General features: G+C 40.4%; 1 protein-coding gene across 1 annotated transcript in view; it reads right to left on the bottom strand.

The window, feature by feature from the left end:
- Window positions 1-8,267: 8,267 nt before the first annotated feature.
- The window catches only part of LOC126213241 (uncharacterized), a 131,879-nt gene continuing 119,554 nt past the window's right edge, over window positions 8,268-20,592 (bottom strand). The window contains exon 8 of the mRNA XM_049940901.1: window positions 8,268-9,937. Within this exon, the coding sequence (XP_049796858.1) occupies window positions 9,829-9,937 (109 nt within the window). The 3' untranslated portion in view covers window positions 8,268-9,828. The remainder of the gene's footprint in view (window positions 9,938-20,592) is intronic.

Raw genomic sequence — 20,592 nt, 5'->3', positions numbered from 1 at the left:
ATAGGCTGGAATGTTCCGTACTCCCTAAGACGCCGATCAATTGCTTGGAACGTCTTCCTGTCGGGACACCTTCGTTCTGGAAATCTGTCTCGATACAAACGTACCGCGCCACGGCTATTGCCCCGTGCTAATCCGTACATCAAATGGGCATCTGCCAACTCCGCATTTGTAAACATTGCACTGACTGCAAAACCACGTTCGTGATGAACACTAACCTGTTGATGCTACGTACTGATGTGCTTGATGCTAGTACTGTAGAGCAATGAGTCGCGTGTCAACACAAGCACCGAAGTCAACATTACCTTCCTTCAATTGGGCCAACTGGCGGTGATTCGAGGAAGTACAGTACATACTGACGAAACTAAAATGAGCTCTAACATGGAAATTAAGCGTTTCTGGACACATGTCCACATAACATCTTTTCTTTATTTGTGTGTGAGGAATGTTCCCTGAAAGTTTGGCCGTACCTTTTTGTAACACCCTGTATAATATGAAAAGAGAGGATTTCTATCAAATACGTCACTCTAAAGAAGTGTTTGTCTTCAGAAAGAAGACAGTTGATGGCCGAGATGTCAACCTAAGGAAAATATGTTGGTGGAAGGTGACCTCCGAATATGCATCATCTTTATTCATCAGCGAGACATTTTGTCATGAGATTTGGCATGAAATAAGCTTCAGGAAACGTGGAAGGCAAGGACCAGTTCCTACACTTCACCTTAAATACAATGGGCCAAGGCGTATTGGAAAGAAGAAAGTTGCTGACGTCCTGTCGCTCCTAAATTACATACCTCCTGTCCACTATGGATTTTTCCTGTCAATAAAACCAACAGTTTTGGATGAAAAAGACATTAGTAATGAGAGTGATGAATGATTTTGCAGTTTCAGTAAATTGTTGAACACTTACTGTAAAATTTAATATGTAATGTTCTATCACTATGTGTTGTTAATGGTGTATGGTAATGTAAGAATTTTTGTATATTTCATTTGTTTTAGTCAGTTCTGAGTTTCATTTATGTCTGTATAGTAGAAGATAGATGTTAGAATTAATACAGAATAAAAGGACTGTTCAAAAAAAAAAATTCATATTTGCAGATCAATTGAAACTTTAGATGTGCTGTATCTCGAAACTGTGATTTTGGCGCTTACCATTTTGTTCCACCGAGCAGCTCAATTTTAAAACTTTGCAAATCATGAAAAGTTTACAGAAGAAATAGAGTCTTTATCCGCCCTCTGTGTCAATATAATATGCTTTTATCTGCTCGAAGCTCGTGGAGCCATAACTTAAAACGAAAAAGAGAGTTCTCCAGGTTCAGTTTTCAGTCTTTAGCACTGACTCCAAAATATTGAATGTGTGATCTTCAATTGCAACACGATTTCTGGGCAGAGATTTGTAAAAATTATAATCAGTAGGAGAAGACATGAGTTTTTAGCAGTAGTCAACCCCTCCATACGTTTGGAGAAAAGTAGCGAACGCTGGATGGACTAAGTATTCTTGTATTTACCTATTTTATCTGATAAACTGATTATATGTACCTTGGAAGGAATAATGCAAAAGAGGGTCTTAGAATTTTACCATCTTTATTCAATCATTTATTTCAGATAGCGGTTATTTTGAGAGGTTTTATCTGTCAGGATATGGAGATGAAAGGTACCGGTATACCCGACAAGCGATTGCTTCAGTCATAACCGCCATTCCTAGTGCTAACTAGAGATGGGGGATCCGCTCCTGAACTGATTCATAGAGTTGAATCTTTCAAATGAGTGAACAATCAGTGATTCAGAAAAAAAGAACGGTAGCTCCAAACGTTTCCCACGGCAGAGAGAGAGAGAGACGGAGCATATCAGCGGCGCCCCTGCTGGTCAGAGCACAGTGCACGCCACACAACACAGACAGCGCCGGCCTCTGCCCTGCTTCTACCTTGGCTGCCTGCATTCTGCAGTGCCCCATTGGATTTTGTGTTTCACATATGCCGTGCCGTCTCTGTGCGTCCTCTGCCGCATGCAGTGTCTGGAGCAGCTTAACTTAGCATCGCACTCTGTCAGCGATCGTTTCAGTCGCACATCCTGCCCTCTGGGCAGTTGATGCGAGCAACAGGACAGAGAGCCTCCTAGCGGAGAACATAAGAACTACTTGCAACAACCTGCTCGCAAGAGAACGGTCTTGGAGCGGGTGACTGGTGGCCGTTCACCACTCCCCCCACCCTCGGAACTCACCCGCTCAACGCTCACCCCACCGTTCTCGACTCTAGCCTGAGTGTTGAGCAAAGCAACTCAGGTGTCACTCTGGTCTTTGCGGTCTTAGCTCACGCAGCAATACAGCTGGCGGCTCGACCTGCTTGACTCAGCGCCTCTGCATCGGAGTTCGTCTCTGCTGGATATTGTTCTTCGTAGTAATACCGCTATGTATATTACATTATTATGTTATGTATACATCATTTGTTTTTATTTTATTTTTATTTGTTTAAACTGATCAGATTAGGTCCCTGACGACTCCTGTTGCTATAGGATTTTTATTATGGACACTCGAATTTACGCTTTAATTACGAGCGAACCGATAAACGTATCGCAAAATGTGATACACCAATATTTTCCTTGTTTTATTCTGCGTAAGGCTATATGCAGCACTTTAGTCTTACAGTCAAATTTATAAAAATTTTTTTCTTATTCTGGTACGGATTTTGCGATTTTAGGCGTCTTCGGAAGGAAACGTTCACTTTAAAAATATATGGCTTGCGATGTATTTGTACGAGGTTAATGAAATTTTAATACATTATACCCAAATATATTGTTAATGTAAATCTCAAGTTACAACATTTTCCGATCACCCAAAAAACCACGATAGTGCAAAATAAATCAATAATCAAAAACTTTGTCATATCGTGGAAATTTCAATAAACAGTACAAAATTCTTACTCATTATCTGTGTTACTTCAAAATAGGATCAAATAAGATCAAAATACAGGTATAGTACTGGAATAAACCAAGTTTAAAGGGCAATGTGCCTTCCATTTATTTTCTATTGTGAATGAGTGGTGAGTCATGAAAAAGAGCTAGTTCATTTCAGGGAGTGAACAGTTCTGATCCGATCTCTGAAAAGAACGGTTTTGCCCATCTCTAGTGCTAACTGCTATTTCTGGTCAGGTGACCCGTCTCAGTGCAACGGAAGTCGCATTTTGTCGCCTGTAAAGTGGGCAAACTGATTATTTCTTCGCTGTGTCTTTCAACTCGTTATGCGTTTTACAAACGGATGATAAGAGAATGTAAACTCTGCCAGCATTATGAAATTTCCACTCTGTCCTTGTTAATGTTCCGTAGCCCTAAATTTTCTGCCAAGTAATTCTTGATAAAGATTCGGTTATACATTGATCGTATGCAAATGAAAAGACAAGAGAAGTACAGATATTCCAGTTAAAAGCCGAACTACGATATTTCGAGACACGCGCAAAAGTTTACATGTATATAGTAGTGTTGAAAGAAGTATCCGTAAGTTAAGTAGTGAACACCCACCCCTTTGCATTTGCCTTGGTTTATGTAGTGTATATGCCTATAACGTATATCAAAATACTCGTCGGAAACTTGTCCTTATCTAATGTACATTTTCCGAACGTATCCTGCAGTTCTACTTCTTATGATGAGGAGTGCGTTGTGCGTACTTAACTATGGAGGTTAACTATGGGGCGATCTGCTGCCACAACCTTTAGTCGGCATTCATCGACTCTCAACCGCATCATTACTTTTCACCCTAACCTGGACCTCGAGCTATGCTACTGGTCAGACTGTCGCCACAACAAAGATATCAGGACGAATCAAGGGTGGGGCGGTGAGGGGGTAGTTCAACACCATTCTTGTTTTTGATCCAAGCAGGCGAGGGCCTTTTTGAAGTGTCCCCGATCTTTAAGGTGCGCTTCGACACATCTGGAGGGAGAGGTTGATCATTTTTTGGCTCCCACGGCCGTCTTTCTGGTGTTTGCTCAGGTCGTCGCCTAAGGCCTTCTTCTACTTCTAAACTGCTGAAGCGCTTTTTTCCCCCTCCACAGACCAATACCGCAGTCTGAAAGCTTCTCATTTCATGTCGACGTACACGTTAACCGCGTTCGTTTTCTGGAACGATTTCCTCACGGTCAGTCTATTGCTCTAACACTGTCGCTTTTGCTTTCGTTTTCTTCTCCGATTGTGCCATTACAACAAAATAGAAAACCAATGCTGTTTACAAAAATATGTATCAACTGGTAAATCAAACCTCTTGCATTACAACTGAAATCAGGAAAAACTGTTGAATTACAAATCAGAGTAATGTTAAAAGAATTTGAAATTATATCTTGTAAGAGAACACAAAAATGAAAAAAAAAACAATAGAAAAGAAATATACGAGACTAAATATGACGTAAAAGTGAAAACTGATTATCACGTGTTTGTGTTTAATGACCTGTTATAGTCCTATGTAAATGATCTTCCCCTGATTTTTTACATCTGCAGAATGGCCTAATGTTATTAGAAAAATCAATATATTGTTTTTTCATTTTCTAATGATGGTCCTGTCAAAGCAGATCTCGGAGACTCGTTGTAGAACGTAAGTACTCTATTGTACTTATATCTGTAAAAATAAAATAAGAAAATGCGCAGCCTCCGCAGTGGTCCCGGGTGCTGCTGGGTACCTCAGGCTGGCTGTGTGTGCGTCACGGTAGCCTGCTGCCAGCTTTTTTCTAGTCTTGTAGCTATGCACTTTGTTGTTATTTTTTAGCTGAGATGTGTTTAATGACAAATTTCATAAGTGAATATATGTATTGCAAAGGTACTGTGAATATCCCGAGTTCCTTAAATAAATGGCTGCAAGGTGATCTTGGGTGGGCTCCAGCTATTATTCTGATTACACGCTTTTGTGCAATGAATACTTTCTCTCTTAATGACTAATTGCCACAAAATATGATGCCATATGAAAGCAGTGAATGAAAATAGGCATAGTAGGCTGATTTACTGATATGTTTATCACCAAAATGTGCAATAACCCCAATAACATAAGTAGCTGAACCTGTTTCAATAGATCATCGATGTGTTTCCTCATGTTCAATTTCTCATCAATGTACACATGCAGAAATTTTGAATATTCTGTCTTAGCAGCAGACTTCTGTTCATAGTCTATATTTATCAATGATGTTTATGCCATTTACTGTACAGAATTCCATAAACTGTGTTTCCTCAGAATTTAGTGACAGTACATTTGCAGAGAACCATTTAACAATTTTTGGAAAGACGTTATTTACAATTCCCTCAGCTGATTCTTGGTTGTTGGGTGTGGTTACTATATTTGTATCTTCAACAAAAGAACTAGGTTTTCATCTTCATGAATATAAAGTGGCAAGTCATTAATGCATATTAAGAACAATAAGGGATGCAAGACCTAACCCTGTGGGACGCCATTCTTGATACGTCCCCAGTTAGAGCACTGCTGATTTTTTAAGACTATCTGTACTGTTGATTTTAACCTCCTCCATTCTTCCAGTTACATATGAATTAAACCATTTGTGCACTGTCCCATTCATACCACAATACTTAAGCTTATTTAGAAGAATTTCATGATTCACACAGTCTGAAGCCTTTGAGACATCTGAAGCTTCACTTCTGTTGCTTCCCCCCAGTTTGTGAAGATACTGCTCCCAGCAGAACTTGACTTGTGTTCATTTCGTAAAAAATATGCGACACTACCTTCTGGCGCCGGCCAGGGTGGCCGAGCGGTTGTAGGCGCTAGAGTCTGGAACTGCACGACAACTACGATCGCAGATTCGAATCCTGCCTTGGGCATGGATGTGTGTGATGTCCTTAGGTTAGTTAGGTTTAAGTAGTTCTAAGTTCTAGGGGACTGATAACCTCAGAAGTTAAGTCCCATAGTGCTCAGAGCCATTTGAACCATTTGAACTACCTTCTGGCGCTTTGAAACTATGGTAATGGATGAGAAATGAAATTCCGAAATGATCTGCCAAAAACCAGTTCTTAGCTGATTATTCATTGTTGCCCAGTTGCATATTTTTAAGTGACCCTGTTCCTTCTCCACACCCAACCAGTAGGGCTGAAATGTTATCAGGACTGTCATCCATTAGCCAACGACCCCAGAATCCATGGTAGGTTGTACAAATATTTCCAATAATCTTCCAAGTCATCACTTTCACACCTCATGTAGAGATGCAAGGAGGATGGTTCTCCCAATGCATCTCCAGATTGGGTGTAATGTGTTGAAATTACTCCACATCCAAACAGCCCACACTACACATGTCACCCCTTTCCCTTCCTCAACTCTCACTATGACTCCTATTAGTCAAATGTCATCACGACTGTCAAGAATCGGCCTAATAACAGAATACTTTGGATTGAGACTACTATATTCGTTTTTTATTATTTTTATGTGTTCCAGATTTGTGCCACCACAATTGCTAGGAGTATCTTACCACCACACCAGTTCTCTCCTTAGTCATATGTCTCTCACATACTGAAATTTCTCCAGGCATTCCAGAAGCATGCTGGAACACACACCCTACATAAATAATTACATTTCACAAGTATTCTTTGAGACTTAGTACCAATGTTTACCTCTCATCATTATAAAACAATGAGCAAGTTTCAATGAAAATTTGTTTCATGCTATTTTTCGCCAGATTTGGTAGTGTAACATGCTCCTAGCTAATTGCCCGAAACTTTTCGTTCTTATCTACCAAAGCCTTAATGTTCCACACAACTGTTAACAAGAAAAAAATGGACTATATGTTAATTTATTTCACTGATTGCAGATTGCAATGATAATGGTTGGTAAAAAGAAAGAAAAATATCATATAAATACTGAAGCATTGCAACAAATTTCAAATATAATTGTCGCACAGTATTATAAATAAGGCTTCCTGCCACACTTGAGTTTAACTTCCAGTCAAACCTGATCTGTGAAATTAGCACTATGAAAACTGTAAGTTTTTTGCTTCTACAGTTTTTCTATGGTCTCGTAGCATGTATTATTATAGTGCACTTTTAATATTTTGATCTACTAGTTTTTGTTTAAGAGAAAGTGTTTGACTGATACAATGACTTTTTTGGTGTATTATAATCAATGGCTGTTATATTCATGAATTGTAAAAGAGAAGACTTTCCTTGATGGAAGAGATTTTGTGGATCTAATTTCATTATAAAATAAAAAATAATAATAATTTAGTACAGGAAAAGTTATAGTATCGGAAAATATGAACTGCTAACGCCAAAGAAGCAAAGTCCAACAAAAGAGAACTTACTAGTTATTTCACAGGCTGCATTCCCTGTATTTAATCAAATCTCTATTAATCATAACACTGAATTCTTTCTGTGTTGCGGTTGCAGGATGCATTGTGCAAAAACTGTGGTAATATCAGGGAACTATATATTTTAGGATTAGAACATACATTTGTTACCAGTGTGTCTTAAATTGCAAAGTTTGAGTAAAGAATTTCAGTTAATAAACAACACATCAACATTTCTGCATCGCAGCCCATAAACAGGATGAAAAAATGCCACCTTAAACTGATGAAAATGGTATATCAGGAAGGAGACCATTTCTCTTTTCTTTTTTTTTTTTTTTGTTTTATTAAATGTGTCGTTAAGTATACTATATGTCCGTCCACGTCTAAATACAGTGAGAAATACCTATCATTCCTTTTTATTAATGTATTACACACTTGTAGACTACGACATGATCAATATTCGTTTATTTTTAGCATTGCATCACCATAAATATTGCTGTAATTGTTGCAGCAGAATGTATTAGTTCTGTGGAGAAATGGATAAAGTTTAACAGCCTATGGTTGTGACAATATTTCTTTCAAGGCTGTAGTCAATATTTTTGTCTTGATAGCCTTAATGACTGTATTTTTTTATCTATACCTTTCCTTATTTAAAAAACAAATGCCATAGCATTTTTTGTTTTACATTATTAGGACTATAAAGAACAAATTAATGCACCAGAAGATATATTTTGCACTGTAATATCGTATGAGAAAAGCGCTGTGTGTAAAATAAAAACGAAAGATTTTAAAAATTAGTTTCAAGACCACATTGCTTGGCGGTCATTGTTAAATCAGTTGAATTTAATGGAAATAAAATATCTGATATTTCACTGATTAGTAATATACTTAAAAGATTGTTGTTGGTCATGTTGTGAGGGTAATCCTTTTTTATACTAAACTTAATAGTAGCAGCAAGATAGGAAAGTCATACAGAACCAAAGATCAACTTTATTTTAAATAAAAGACTTGGAGTAGATTCACCTTTGTAGAAATAATTTATTTTCATTCATTTCAGAAAAAAGTAATCCAAACTTAAGTAATATATATAATATTGGCACATAAAAAGCATGACTTTAATATTTGTTACAGTTTGCTATTTCCTGATTTCAAACAGTTCATAAGCATTTATCAGGAAGATATAAGGTTTTACCCAAAATTAAATCTGACATAAAAAAACTAAGCAAAATCTAAGAGAGAAGAACTGCCAGTCAAATTTGTTGTGCTACAGATGTGTAAACATTGTTTTAAGTTTAAAATGAACTGAGTTGGCTAAACACGAAATTGACTATCCACACATAAACATTTATTAGTAAAGCACAGTAGTGGTAAAGGCTGGTGATATCACCACAAATCTATCAACTCTGTTACCTGTCTCTTTATTACTATAAATTCAGTAACACATTTTCTTCTTCTTGCTATGCAAAATAACTGTCATAAATTCTGTACCCGTTCAGAAGAGTTTTCCACATTAGAGTTACAGAAGTTATGAAACACTATTTTTACCAATAATAATTATGTATGTAGTTTACATGAAAGTGTTTGCATAGAGATTCAAATATGGACAACAGATTTCAGTACATTTGAAATGAAATTTTTGAGTTCGATTCACTAGAAAAAGATGGTTTATTTTTGATACTAAACAAGAAGTAATCCGAACTTTTGTTGTAAATTGTAAATATAATCTATACCAGTGAAACACACTGTTACAAAAAGCTCTACATCTCAAAAATTTGTGATATCTTACTGGTCTCTCCATTTCCAAAAAATGTATAAAGTAATCAAATTGTAGAGAGCTATTTGCTTTTGTTCAAGAATTAATGTTCCTCCAAAAATACTTGTAGAAAAGGAAAGAATGGACAGCAAAAATGATACTGTCAGTTTGAAAATAATATTGGTATCATTCTAGTTGAACACAAAAGTTAGCGCAGTTGCCTAGCAACTTAATAATCAGCTCATTTTTTGTGTTTAAGTCTGTGAATAGCCATCAGTAGATTCGTAAAATGTACAGGCTTAATAACACTGGAAAAATAACAAACCATGGAGTTGTTGATGTCATGGCCATATACAGTTCCTTGGTTAACTGTTAAATGTAGAATCATAATAAATCAAACCACAGCAAGGTCCTACTGCCATGATCAGGTTTCAGTGGACCAGGAAAATGAATACGATCATGAGTGACAGTATGTGTCTGACATCAACCTTAAGAAACTCCAGGAAGTATTTTCCAAGTAATAATATTGCTTTTAACGTTAACATTTATTGTAGAGTGGATATTATTTACAATTACAAAACGGTGTTTACCATTAATGGTGTTTGAAGCAATTTATCATTGAACACACAGTTGTCTGATTTGCTTTGCTTCAGATTCTTCTCTCACAGATACAGAACCCTTTTTAACCATTACAAGTAATTACTAAGCAGACGAAAAGCTTGGCACAAAGCCTACCTACATTGGATGTGCACTGTGCCATCAGCACGATTACCAACCCAAATGACCCACTGTCCGCATCTTCGTGGTGTGCTGGCGTTTTCATCAGGACTTGCCTTCAAGTTTTTCCTTTTCCGCCAACTCTTTCAGTATTGCTTCCCTCTCTCGTAATTCCTTGCCTTCCCAGTGCCTCACCTTCAAATCGGCAAAGAACCTGAAACAGACATCACTCACTATGACTCCTCCAATTACTCGAATGTGACATGTATGATAATATTGGTACACTTGTATATGTGCCGCTCTCAAAAGAAAGCCCCAACTGGCTGTAAGTACACGGCTGGCTATTAGTACTGCAGAACCATGACGTCGACGTACAACAAACGCCAGGCTGGTATGAAGAGTACTACGTGCTTGGAACTGCAATTGATTAGCAGTTTGGTGCAGCAACACAGGGGAGGTAAGAGTGATGCAATCCACGTTCTCCGAACAGATTTATTTAGCTGCCCCTACCGATGTCATTTTATGCAACCTGCAATGTTCTACCTACCCTTCAAAAACCAGGTGCGACTTTTCATACTCTATGGTCCTCTATGTGTGAACTATTACTGCTACAGAAAGAAATGAACAAGACATTTTTGTAGGAAATTTAATATAGTTAAATTTTGTACTGGGTTATGTTTTCGCTAGACGCAGTAGTTTCAGGACTATTGAGGAGAAACGCACTGTACAAAAATTTCCGACTACACGAACTATTCCCAATATTCGACCGTTTCCAATGCGGGGACTTACAGATAGACAGAGAGAGATAGACAGGCGGACAGCAAAGCGATTCTGTCGGGGTTCCATTTCTAGAGACAGGCATGGAACCCTGAAAGCAATAATTTTACCTCCTGCTGTGTACATTCATGCAAAAATGTTTGATGCGAAGGATTTGGTAAAGTGTACAGCCAACGGAAATATGCTCTCGGATGATCAAACAGTACGGCAGTAGTAGTTTGAACTGTACGAGTATTTACGCGTGGGTGGGAAAATTCGAAAGAGGCCTTGAACGTGCGACCAACTCCACAGCTCCGGGCGTGTGACACCAGCGTCCGACTCAGCACTGTCAGCTCTTACTGACTGACCGACAACTCACAGTTAAACAATCAGCTGAAAAACGCGAGTTAGTGTTGGCACAGCGCACTGCACCAGTCTGCCCCCGGTAGCTGTGTGGTCAGCGCGACAGAATGTCAATCCTACGGGCCCGGGTTCGATTCCCGGCTGGGTCGCAGATTTTCTCCGCTCAGAGACTGGGTGTTGTGTCTTAATCATCATCATTTCATCCCCATCGACACGAAAGTCGCCGAAGTATCGTCAAATCGAAAGACTTGCACCCGGCGAACGGTCTACCCGACGGGAGGCCCTAGTCACACGACATTATTTATATGCTACACCACAGGGAAGAAGAAAACTCTTGCACGGTGGGTTCCCAGAGAGCTTACCATTCATCACAAGGGACACAAACTTTGCCTCTGAGACGAGTTCAGAAATCCTTTGCAATAGCGATGGTGATGGCACTATTGAACAGAATTTTCACCTGCTACGAAAACTGGATACACCATTTTAAGCCACCAGCTGAGCGCCAAAGCATGCAATCGAAACACCCTGAATTGCAAATGCAGCCATTGGCTGATAACGTCATGTTTCATGTTGATCATCTTCTGGAGTAAACCCATTCCAGTTATCTGGATTTTTTTTTTTTTTACGATTACATCATCAACAGCCTTTCATACTGAGCTGCGACTGAGAAAAAAGCCAGGCCCGTGATGAAGAGAGGAAATGTCCAGGACTGCAAAGGAAAGGTGTCCTGCTTCTTCTACAGGACAATGCTCAAACTCGTACGGGCCAACTGTGGCTGGAAGGTAGTAGCAGAGCAGGTTGTAGCGCCTACATCATCCTACTTACAGCCCTGACGTTGTTCCTTTGGGTTTTTGTCTGTTTGGCTCGATGAAAGAACCTTCGCGCAGCACTGTGCCTAATGGCTATGAAGAGGTAAAGAAAAAAGTACAACATTACCTTTTTTGGTTTTTTTTCTTTATTTTGATATCATTCCCCTGCCCCATATGGGCAGGGAGGGCTGTGACCGGCACAATCAGCCGCTCTTCAGCCAAGTGACATGACAACTAATACAAGAATAAAATGTTACATATATAAGGCAATAAAAAAGGGGAACATGAAACAGAGTAAGGGGAGAAAATGGAGGTAAAAATACACTGTCATGGAGACGTTCTTGGGGGACAGTTAAAAAAGTCACCAAAAAGTTAAAAAACACAGTTGACGATTCATAAAACACAGAGAAGACACTGAATGCACATGCACAGGTTAAAAGTCGGCCACAGTATTAAAAACTCTCCAGAACAACACACTTAAAACCCACTTGGAGCACACACGACGAAGGTGGGACCTGCCGTGGGAAAGGTCAGAGAGGATGGAAGAGGAGGGGAGAGCAAGGGGCAGAAGGGAAAGTGGCGGGATGAAGAGAGGAGGGGCGTCCTTGGGTACACAAAGAGGCAGGAGACACATGTGATGGGAGATGAAGAGGGAAGACAGGGCAGGAGGGAGTGCAGAGACACTGAAAGGAGGCACAAGAGATGGAGGGGGAGTAGGAGGGGGAAGCCGCTCAGGAGGAGGGAGTGGGAGGAGAGGGAGCCCTGAGGAGGAGGCAGGAAGATGGGGTTAGAGTCGGTAGGTAGATGTCATAGCGTAGCTCATCATACGGAAGGGGTAGACGGTGGAAGTTGCGTTGGGAAAGGAGATGGAGAGAGGGTGGGACACAACGGTAAAGGTGCGGCAACTGGTTGGGGGTGGAGAGGAAGGGAGACACCAGGGGGTGAGGGGGATCGAGGTGGCGGGCAATATATAGTGTGCGGATGTGTTCAAGGAAAAGGAGAAGGTGGGGGAGGGGGATGAGGTCGTAGAGGATGCGCATGGGGGACGGAAGGCGAGGCGGAGCGGCTGGCGTTCGAGGATTTGGAGCGCTTTGTAGAACCGGGGAGGGGCGGAAATCCAAGCTATGCTGGCATAACAGAGGATGGGGCGGATCAAGGATTTGTAGGTGTGAAGGATGGTGGAAGGATGCAGACCCCACGTCTGGCCGGACAGGAGTTTCAGGAGGCAGAGTCTGTTGTGAGCTTTTTTTTGGATGGTAAGGAGATGGGGAGTCCAGGTGAGGTGGCGGTCGAGTGTGAGGCCAAGGTATTTGAGGGTAGGAGTGAGCTGGATGGGACGACCATAAATGGTGTGGTAGAAATCATGGAGGCGGAAGGAGAGGGTGGTGCGGCCTATGATGATCGCTTGCATTTTTGTTGTACAACAATTTGTCTGTTTGATTACTGAAAGACACTCACAAAGTGAGTACAATAAATAAAATATGATTTATCACATTTTTCGGAAAATCAAAAAGTCTGTAAATGCAACAGTTAATCAGTTGCTAAATCACTCAGTTCAGCGTCTATCAAGAATAACTATTCGATTTTTTTAAAAGAAGAATCATAACTATTGTGTTATTTGAGATATACAGGTGAACATCATACATTTGGAACGGGCAATCTCTCGAGTTTTACATGGTTCCCGCTAGGTAGCAGCACTGTGCGCCCCGTTTAGTTTTAATAAAAATGGTGTCCCGACAACAGAAAGCGTTTTGTGTTCTACGTTTTGCACAGTGCAGGCCAGTAACAACTGTTCAGCACGATTTTCGTACTAGCTATGGCGTGGATCCTCCTACAGCACAGAGCATGAGACGATGAAATGAACAATTACGGGAAAACAAGGCTGTTTGTGTAAAGGCAAATGGCCGGGCCGTCCTCGAGTGTCTGACACAGGCGTCGAATGTGTCCGCCGTAGTTTCACAAGGGGTCCGCAGAAATCCGTTCGTCATGCAGCTCGGGAGCTCAACATGACCCCGATGTCCGTATGGCGTGTGTTGCGTCGATGTTTACACGTGAAACCGTAGAAAATTCAGGTGCTGCTTTCTCTTCGTGAAGGTGACAAACGACAACATGTGGAGTTTTATAATTTAGTTCTTGGGAAGATGGAGGATGACAGTTTCTTACATGCTTAGTGTTTAATGATGAGGCAATATTTCATTTAAATGGAAAGGTAAACTGTCATAATGTGAGAATATGGGGTATGGAACAACCACATGAATTTGAACAACATGAAAAGGACCTCCAAAATTTAATGTGTTTTGGGCATTTTCATGGGGAAAGGTGTATTGTCCATTTTCCTTTGCTGAGAACGCTGTTACAGGAAGCACATATTTCGAAATGCGTGAGAAATTTCTTTTCACACAGTTGGGCAGTTGTCGAGACTGATTCGAACGACTTCATTTGCCAGCAGGATGGGGCACCGCCACACTGGGATCTGGAAGTGCGGGAATTTTTAAATCAAAGGATTACTGAACGATGGATCGGTCACACTGGATGAAATGATTTAGCCTTACATTACTGGCCTCCAATGTCGCCGGATATGACTGTGTATCTTTATTTCTTGTGGAGGTTTATAAAAGGTTCTGTTTATCTGCCACAGTTACCAACAACAATGAATGAACTGAGACATTGCATAACAACAGCTGTGGAATCTGTTACTGAAGACATGCTCGCTGCAGTGTGGGAACAATTTGAATACCGCATTGACATATGCCGTGCATCTCAAGGAGGTCACAGCAAACACCTTTGAAAAGGTATGAAAACAACTTTTTGAGATTCCTGTTCAGCAAAAAACAAAATTCATAGTGTATGTTTATTAGTGTCAGAAATACAGACGTGCCAAATTGGATGATTCTTTTTGATACACCCTTTACTTTGCCGTGTGCTCAACTTTGGCAGACGTGAAGTTGTAAAGTAGCAGTTCATAGGGAGAGTTCTTAGCAAATGGAAGTAATTGATGTGGGAACTGGAGAATAGTCACCAATGCATTACGCACAACATTTGCAGCACTGATTGATAAAATAAATTAATGTGAAAAGGCATACAAAAGAAGTTAATTTTTCCAAGACTAATGTCCAGAGGATCATTTAGAGAAAGGGTCACAGGAGAAGACTATAACAGTTCACAAAGAAAGAAGATCGTTGTACAAAATAACGAAAGCTAAGAGGTTTTTATTTTCGTTCAAAGTCCCACTTTTTATTTGTACACATTTTTTTTCATAACGTAGTTAATCAGGTGTCAGCTGAGAGATAGTACCAAATGAATTAATAAGAGACGGTACGGTACACAAAGAAGGTCAGAACACTGTTGTGCTAGCAACTAAAAAAGCGTGCCAGATTGAAAAGGACGCAAAATCTCAACGACTGACGATGTTTTACCGAAGCCGACTTCAATGCCAGATGCTTTTAATAGTTTCCACAACGAAAATGCCTCGAAATCTGGCAGTAAACCCAAAGAGATTCTGGTCATATGTAAAGTTCACCAGAAGCAGCACACAGTCAATACATACACTATGCGACAGCGGTGGTACTGTTACCGATGATAGTGATATTAAAACGTAGATACTAGACACGACTTTTCGAAATTTCTTCACCGAAGAACACGAAGTAAATTCTCCAGAAATGGAATCAAAAATAGCTGATAAGTTGAGTAAGATGGAAGTATATATTCTCGGTGTAAAAAAGCAGTTTAAATAACGTAACAAAGTCAGTTCACCTGTCCAGATAGTATACCAGTCGGGTAGGCCTTGAAAAACTGAACACAGGTCAATCGAGAAAACAGGAAGAAGTTGTGTGGAACTATGAAAAAAATAAGCAAAATATACCAACTGAGTAGTCCATGCCAAGATAGGCAACATCAAGGATAGTGTGATCTCAGGAGCGCCGTGGTCCCGTGGTTAGTGCGAGCAGGTGTGGAACGAGAGGTCCTTGGTTCAAGTTTTCCCTCGAGTGAAAAGTTTAATTTTTTATTTTCAGGCAATTATTATCTGTCCGTCCGTCCGTCCGTGACAAACTCTTATGTTTTCATCACTTTTTTGGGAGTGATTATCACATCCACAAGAAAACCTAAATCGGGCAAGGTAGAAGAATCTTTTTACCCATTCGCCAAGTGTACAAGTTAGGTGGGTCGACAACATATTCCTGTCATGTGACGCACATGCCGTCACCAGTGTTGTATAGAATATATCAGACGTGTTTTCCTGTGGAGGAATCGGTTGACCTATGACCTTGCGATCAAATGTTTTCGGTTCCCATTGGAGAGGCACGTCCTTTCGTCTACTAATCGCACGGTTTCGCGGTGCGGTCACAAAACACAGACACTAAACTTATTACAGTGAACAGAGACGTCAATGAAGGAACGGACAGATCATAACTTTCCGAAAATAAAATAAAAAATTACCTTACACTCGAGGGATGACTTGACCCAAGGACCTCTCGTTCCACAGCCGCTCACGCTAACCACAGGACCACAGCGTTTCTCAGCTCTCATTCTCCGTGATGTTGCCTATGTTGCGCAAGGACTACTCAGTTTGTATATTTTGCTTATTTTTTTCATAGTTCCACACAACTTCTTCCTGTTTTCTCGATTGATCTGTGTTCAGTTTTTCAAGGCCTATCCACTGTGCCAACTTATAACTAAATCTGGGGGGGGGGGGGGAGGGTGCGATGGGGAGGTTCCCTTGTTAGTAAACATGTAAACATATACAACTTCTCGCTCTTCAAAATATCTGTACGTAAATACTATTAAGTTACTCATGTTATTTTTTTCATAGTTCCACACAACTTCTTCCTGTTTTCTCGATTGATCTGTGTTCAGTTTTTCAAAGCCTATCCACTGTGCCAACTTATAACTAAATCTGAGGGGGGGGGGGGGCGATGGGGAGGTTCCCTTGTTAGTAAACATATACAACTTCTCGCTCTTCAAAATATCTGTACGTAAATACTATTAAGTTACTCATGTTATTTTTTTCATAGTTCCACACAACTTCTTCCTGTTTTCTCGACTGATCTGTGTTCAGTTTTTCAAAGCCTATCCACTGTGCCAACTTATAACTAAATCTGAGGGGGGGGGGCGATGGGGAGGTTCCCTTGTTAGTAAACATATACAACTTCTCGCTCTTATATCTGTACGTAAATACTATTAAGTTACTCATGTTATTTTTTTCATAGTTCCACACAACTTCTTCCTGTTTTCTCGATTGATCTGTGTTCAGTTTTTCAAAGCCTATCCACTGTGCCAACTTATAACTAAATCTGAGAGGGGGGCGATGGGGAGGTTCCCTTGTTAGTAAACATATACAACTTCTCGCTCTTCAAAATATCTGTACGTAAATACTATTAAGTTACTCATGTTACATCAGTAGTCAAGGATGGAAATAGGCGAAATCTGCTGAATTGCAGACACACACCACTAACATGGAACTGCAGTAGGACTTTGCAACATATCGCAACCTGGCATGAAAAGAGAATTCTTTAACTGAATATTTGGGAAAACTCGACTTAAAGAGTTAAGGCTATAAACCTTAAATCAGGATAGCCTTCCTTTAAATTTCATGCATGTATTGTAGGCAGTAAATTCCATTATATTTTTAATGTACGTTGGGCCGTCTCACAGGTACTTTTCAAGCGACATGAACTAAGAATGCCACTGTCGACATGTGTCGCTTTTCTTACTGGGATGCGATGTACTGTCTTCAAACATTGTGAATTACCTCGAAGAAAACGATTTATCGACAAATAACCTGGATTCAGAAAATACCGTTCTTGAGAAACACAACAAGGGATCACAAATCGATTCCACAATTCCAGATTTTCAGAATGCTTTTGAGACCGTTGCTTAAAGTATCTTCTAATCAGATTGCGTGCCTATGGAGTATCGCCTCAGCTGTATGACTGGTTTCGTGATTTCCTGTCAGAAAAACCGCAGCTCGTATTAACTGACCGAAAGTAATCGAGTAAAACAGAAGTAGTATCTGTCGTTCTCCCAAGAATGTGGTATAGGCCCCCTGGTGTTCATCTACATCTACATGTGTACTGTGCAAATCACATTCAAGTGCCTGGCAAAGGGTTCATCGAACCACCTTGAGAATTCTCTATTATTCCAATCTCGTATAGCGCGCGGAAAAAATGAACATCTATATCTTTCCGTGGTGAACATTTCTCCCTATGTAGATCGGTGTAAACAAAATATTTTCGCATTCGGAGGAGAAAGTTGGTGATTGGAATTTCGTGAGAAGATTCCGTCGCAACGAAAAACGTCTTTCTTTTAATGATGTCCAGCCCAAATCCTGTATCATTTCTGTGACACTCTCTCCCATATTTTGCGATAATACAAAACGTGCTGCCTTTCTTTGAACTTTTCCGATGTACTCCGTCAGTCCTATCTGGTAAGGATCCCCACCGAGCAACACAAGCGTAGTGTAGGCAGTCTCCGTAGTAGGTCTGTTACATTTTCTAAGTGTCCTGCCAATAAAACGCAGTCTGGTTAGCTTTGGCCACAACATTTTGTGTGTTCCTTCCAATTTAAGTTGTTCGTAATTGTAATACCTAGGTATTTAGTTGAATTTACGGCTTTTAGATTAGACTGATTTATCGTGTAACCGAAGTTAAACGAGTTCCTTTTAGCACCCATGTGGATGACCTCACACTTTTCGTTATTTAGGGTCAACTGCCGCTTTTCGCACCATTCAGATATCTTTTCTAAATCGTTTTGCAGTTTGTTTTGATCTTCTGATGACTTTATGAGTCGATAAACGACAGCGGCATCTGCAAACAACCGAAGACGGCTGCTCAGATTGTCTCCCAAATCGTTTATATAGATAAGGAACAGCAAAAGGCCTACAACACTACCTTGGTGAACGCCAGAAATCACTTCTGTTTTAGTCGATGACTTCCGGCAGTTACAACGAACTGTGACCTCTCTGACAGGAAATGACAAAACTAGTCAAATGACTGAGCCGATATTCCATAAGCACGCAATTTCACTACGTGCCACTTGCGTGGTACAGAGTCAAAAGGCTTCCGGAAATCCAGAAATAGGGAATCGATCTGAAATCCCTTGTCAATAGCTCAGTACTTCATGTGAATAAAGAGCTAGTTGTGTTTCACAGGAACGACGTTTTCTAAACCCATGTTGAGTGTGTCAATAGACCGTTTCCTTCGAGGTAATTCATAATGTTCGAACACAATATATCTTCTAAAATCCTGCTGCATATCGACGTTAACGATATGGGCCTGTAATTTAGTAGATTACTCCTACTACTTTTCTTGAATATTGGTGTGACCTGTGCAACTTTCCAGTCTTTGGGTACGGATGTTTCGTCGAGTGAACGGTTGTATATGATGGTTAAGTATGGAGCTAATACATGAGCGTACTCCGAAAGGAACTTCATTGGTATACAGTCTGGACCGGAAGATTTGCTTTAATTAAGTGATTTGAGTTGCTTCACGACTCCGAGGATATTTACTTCTACGTTACTCATGTTGGCAATTGTTCTCGAATCGAATTCTGGAATATTTACATCGTCTTCTTTTGTGAAGGCATTTCGGAAGGCTGTGTTTAGTAAATCTGTTTTGGCAGCACTGTCTTCGATAGTATCTCCATTGTTAGCGCGCAGAAAAGGCATTGATTGTTTCTTGCCGCTAACATACTTCACATACGACCAGAATCTCTTTGGATTTTCTGCCAGGTATCGAGACAAAATTTCGTTGTGGAAACTGTTATAGGCGTCTCGCATTGAACTCCGAGTTAAGTTTCTAGCTTCTGTAAAGGATCGCCAATCTTGTCGATTTTGCGTCTATTTAAATTCGACATGTTTGTTTCATTGTTTCTGCAACAGTGTTCTAACCCGTTTTGTGTACCAAGGAGGACCATCTCCGTCGTTTGTTAGTTTATTTGCTACAAACCTCTCAATTGCTGCCGCTACTATTTCTTTGAATTTAAGCCACATCTGATCTAGACTTATATTATTAATTCGGAATGAGTGGAAATTGTTTGTCAGGAAGGCGTCACGTGAATTTCTATCTGCTTTTTTGAAGAGGTATATTTTTCGCTTATTTTTCGAGGATTTGAGGATTACAATATTCAGTCTCGCTACGACAACCCTGTGTTCACTAATCCCTGAATCGGTTTTGATGCTCGTTATTAACTCAGGATTATTTGTTGCTAAGAGGTCAAGTGCGTTTTCTTAATCTGTATAAACGATTTAGGAGACAATCTGAGCAGCCTTCTTAGATTGTTTGCAGATTATACTGTCATTTACCGTCTAGTAAAGTCATCACACAACAAAAACCAATTGCAAATTTTCGCACATTCGAATTCACGTAGCTGCGGAGTAATGCACCCACAGCTACAAGTCCGGAACCGCGCGACTGCTACGGTCGCTGGTTCGAATCCTGCCTCGGGCATGGATGTGTGTGATGTCCTTAGGTTAGTTAGGTTTAAGTAGTTCTAAGTTCTAGGGGACTGATGACCACAGTAGTTAAGTCCCATAGTGCTCAGAGCCAGTTGAGCCATTTTGAACCACAGCTACACAGAACAGCGTGTTGGGGACACTGCGCAGGGGCCGTTCGTAAGCGAATACAACAGCGTGACCTGCAGGCCTCGCCAAAATCTGCATTTAAGTTCACGCACACATTTCTTGCGGCCTGTTGAAACGGATCCGTTGTGGGTTTGTTATTTGCACTTCTGGAATTTGAACGTACTTTGGATGCCTCGAACGCTGAGCGACAATTTTTAATTGCTTATTACACTGAAGAGCCAAAGAAATCTGCCTAACATCGTGTAGGGCGCCCGCGAGCACGCAGAAGCGCCACAATACGACGCGGCTTGGAATCAACTGATGTCTAAAGTAGTGCTGGAGGAAATTGACAGCATCAATCCTGCAGGGCTGTCCATAAATCCA

The sequence above is a fragment of the Schistocerca nitens genome, chromosome 11, assembly GCF_023898315.1.
Source record: "Schistocerca nitens isolate TAMUIC-IGC-003100 chromosome 11, iqSchNite1.1, whole genome shotgun sequence".
NCBI classification, from domain to species: Eukaryota; Metazoa; Arthropoda; class Insecta; order Orthoptera; family Acrididae; genus Schistocerca; species Schistocerca nitens.
The sequence above is the reverse complement of the archived record's forward strand: the minus strand, read 5'-3'. Positions and strand labels throughout refer to the sequence as shown.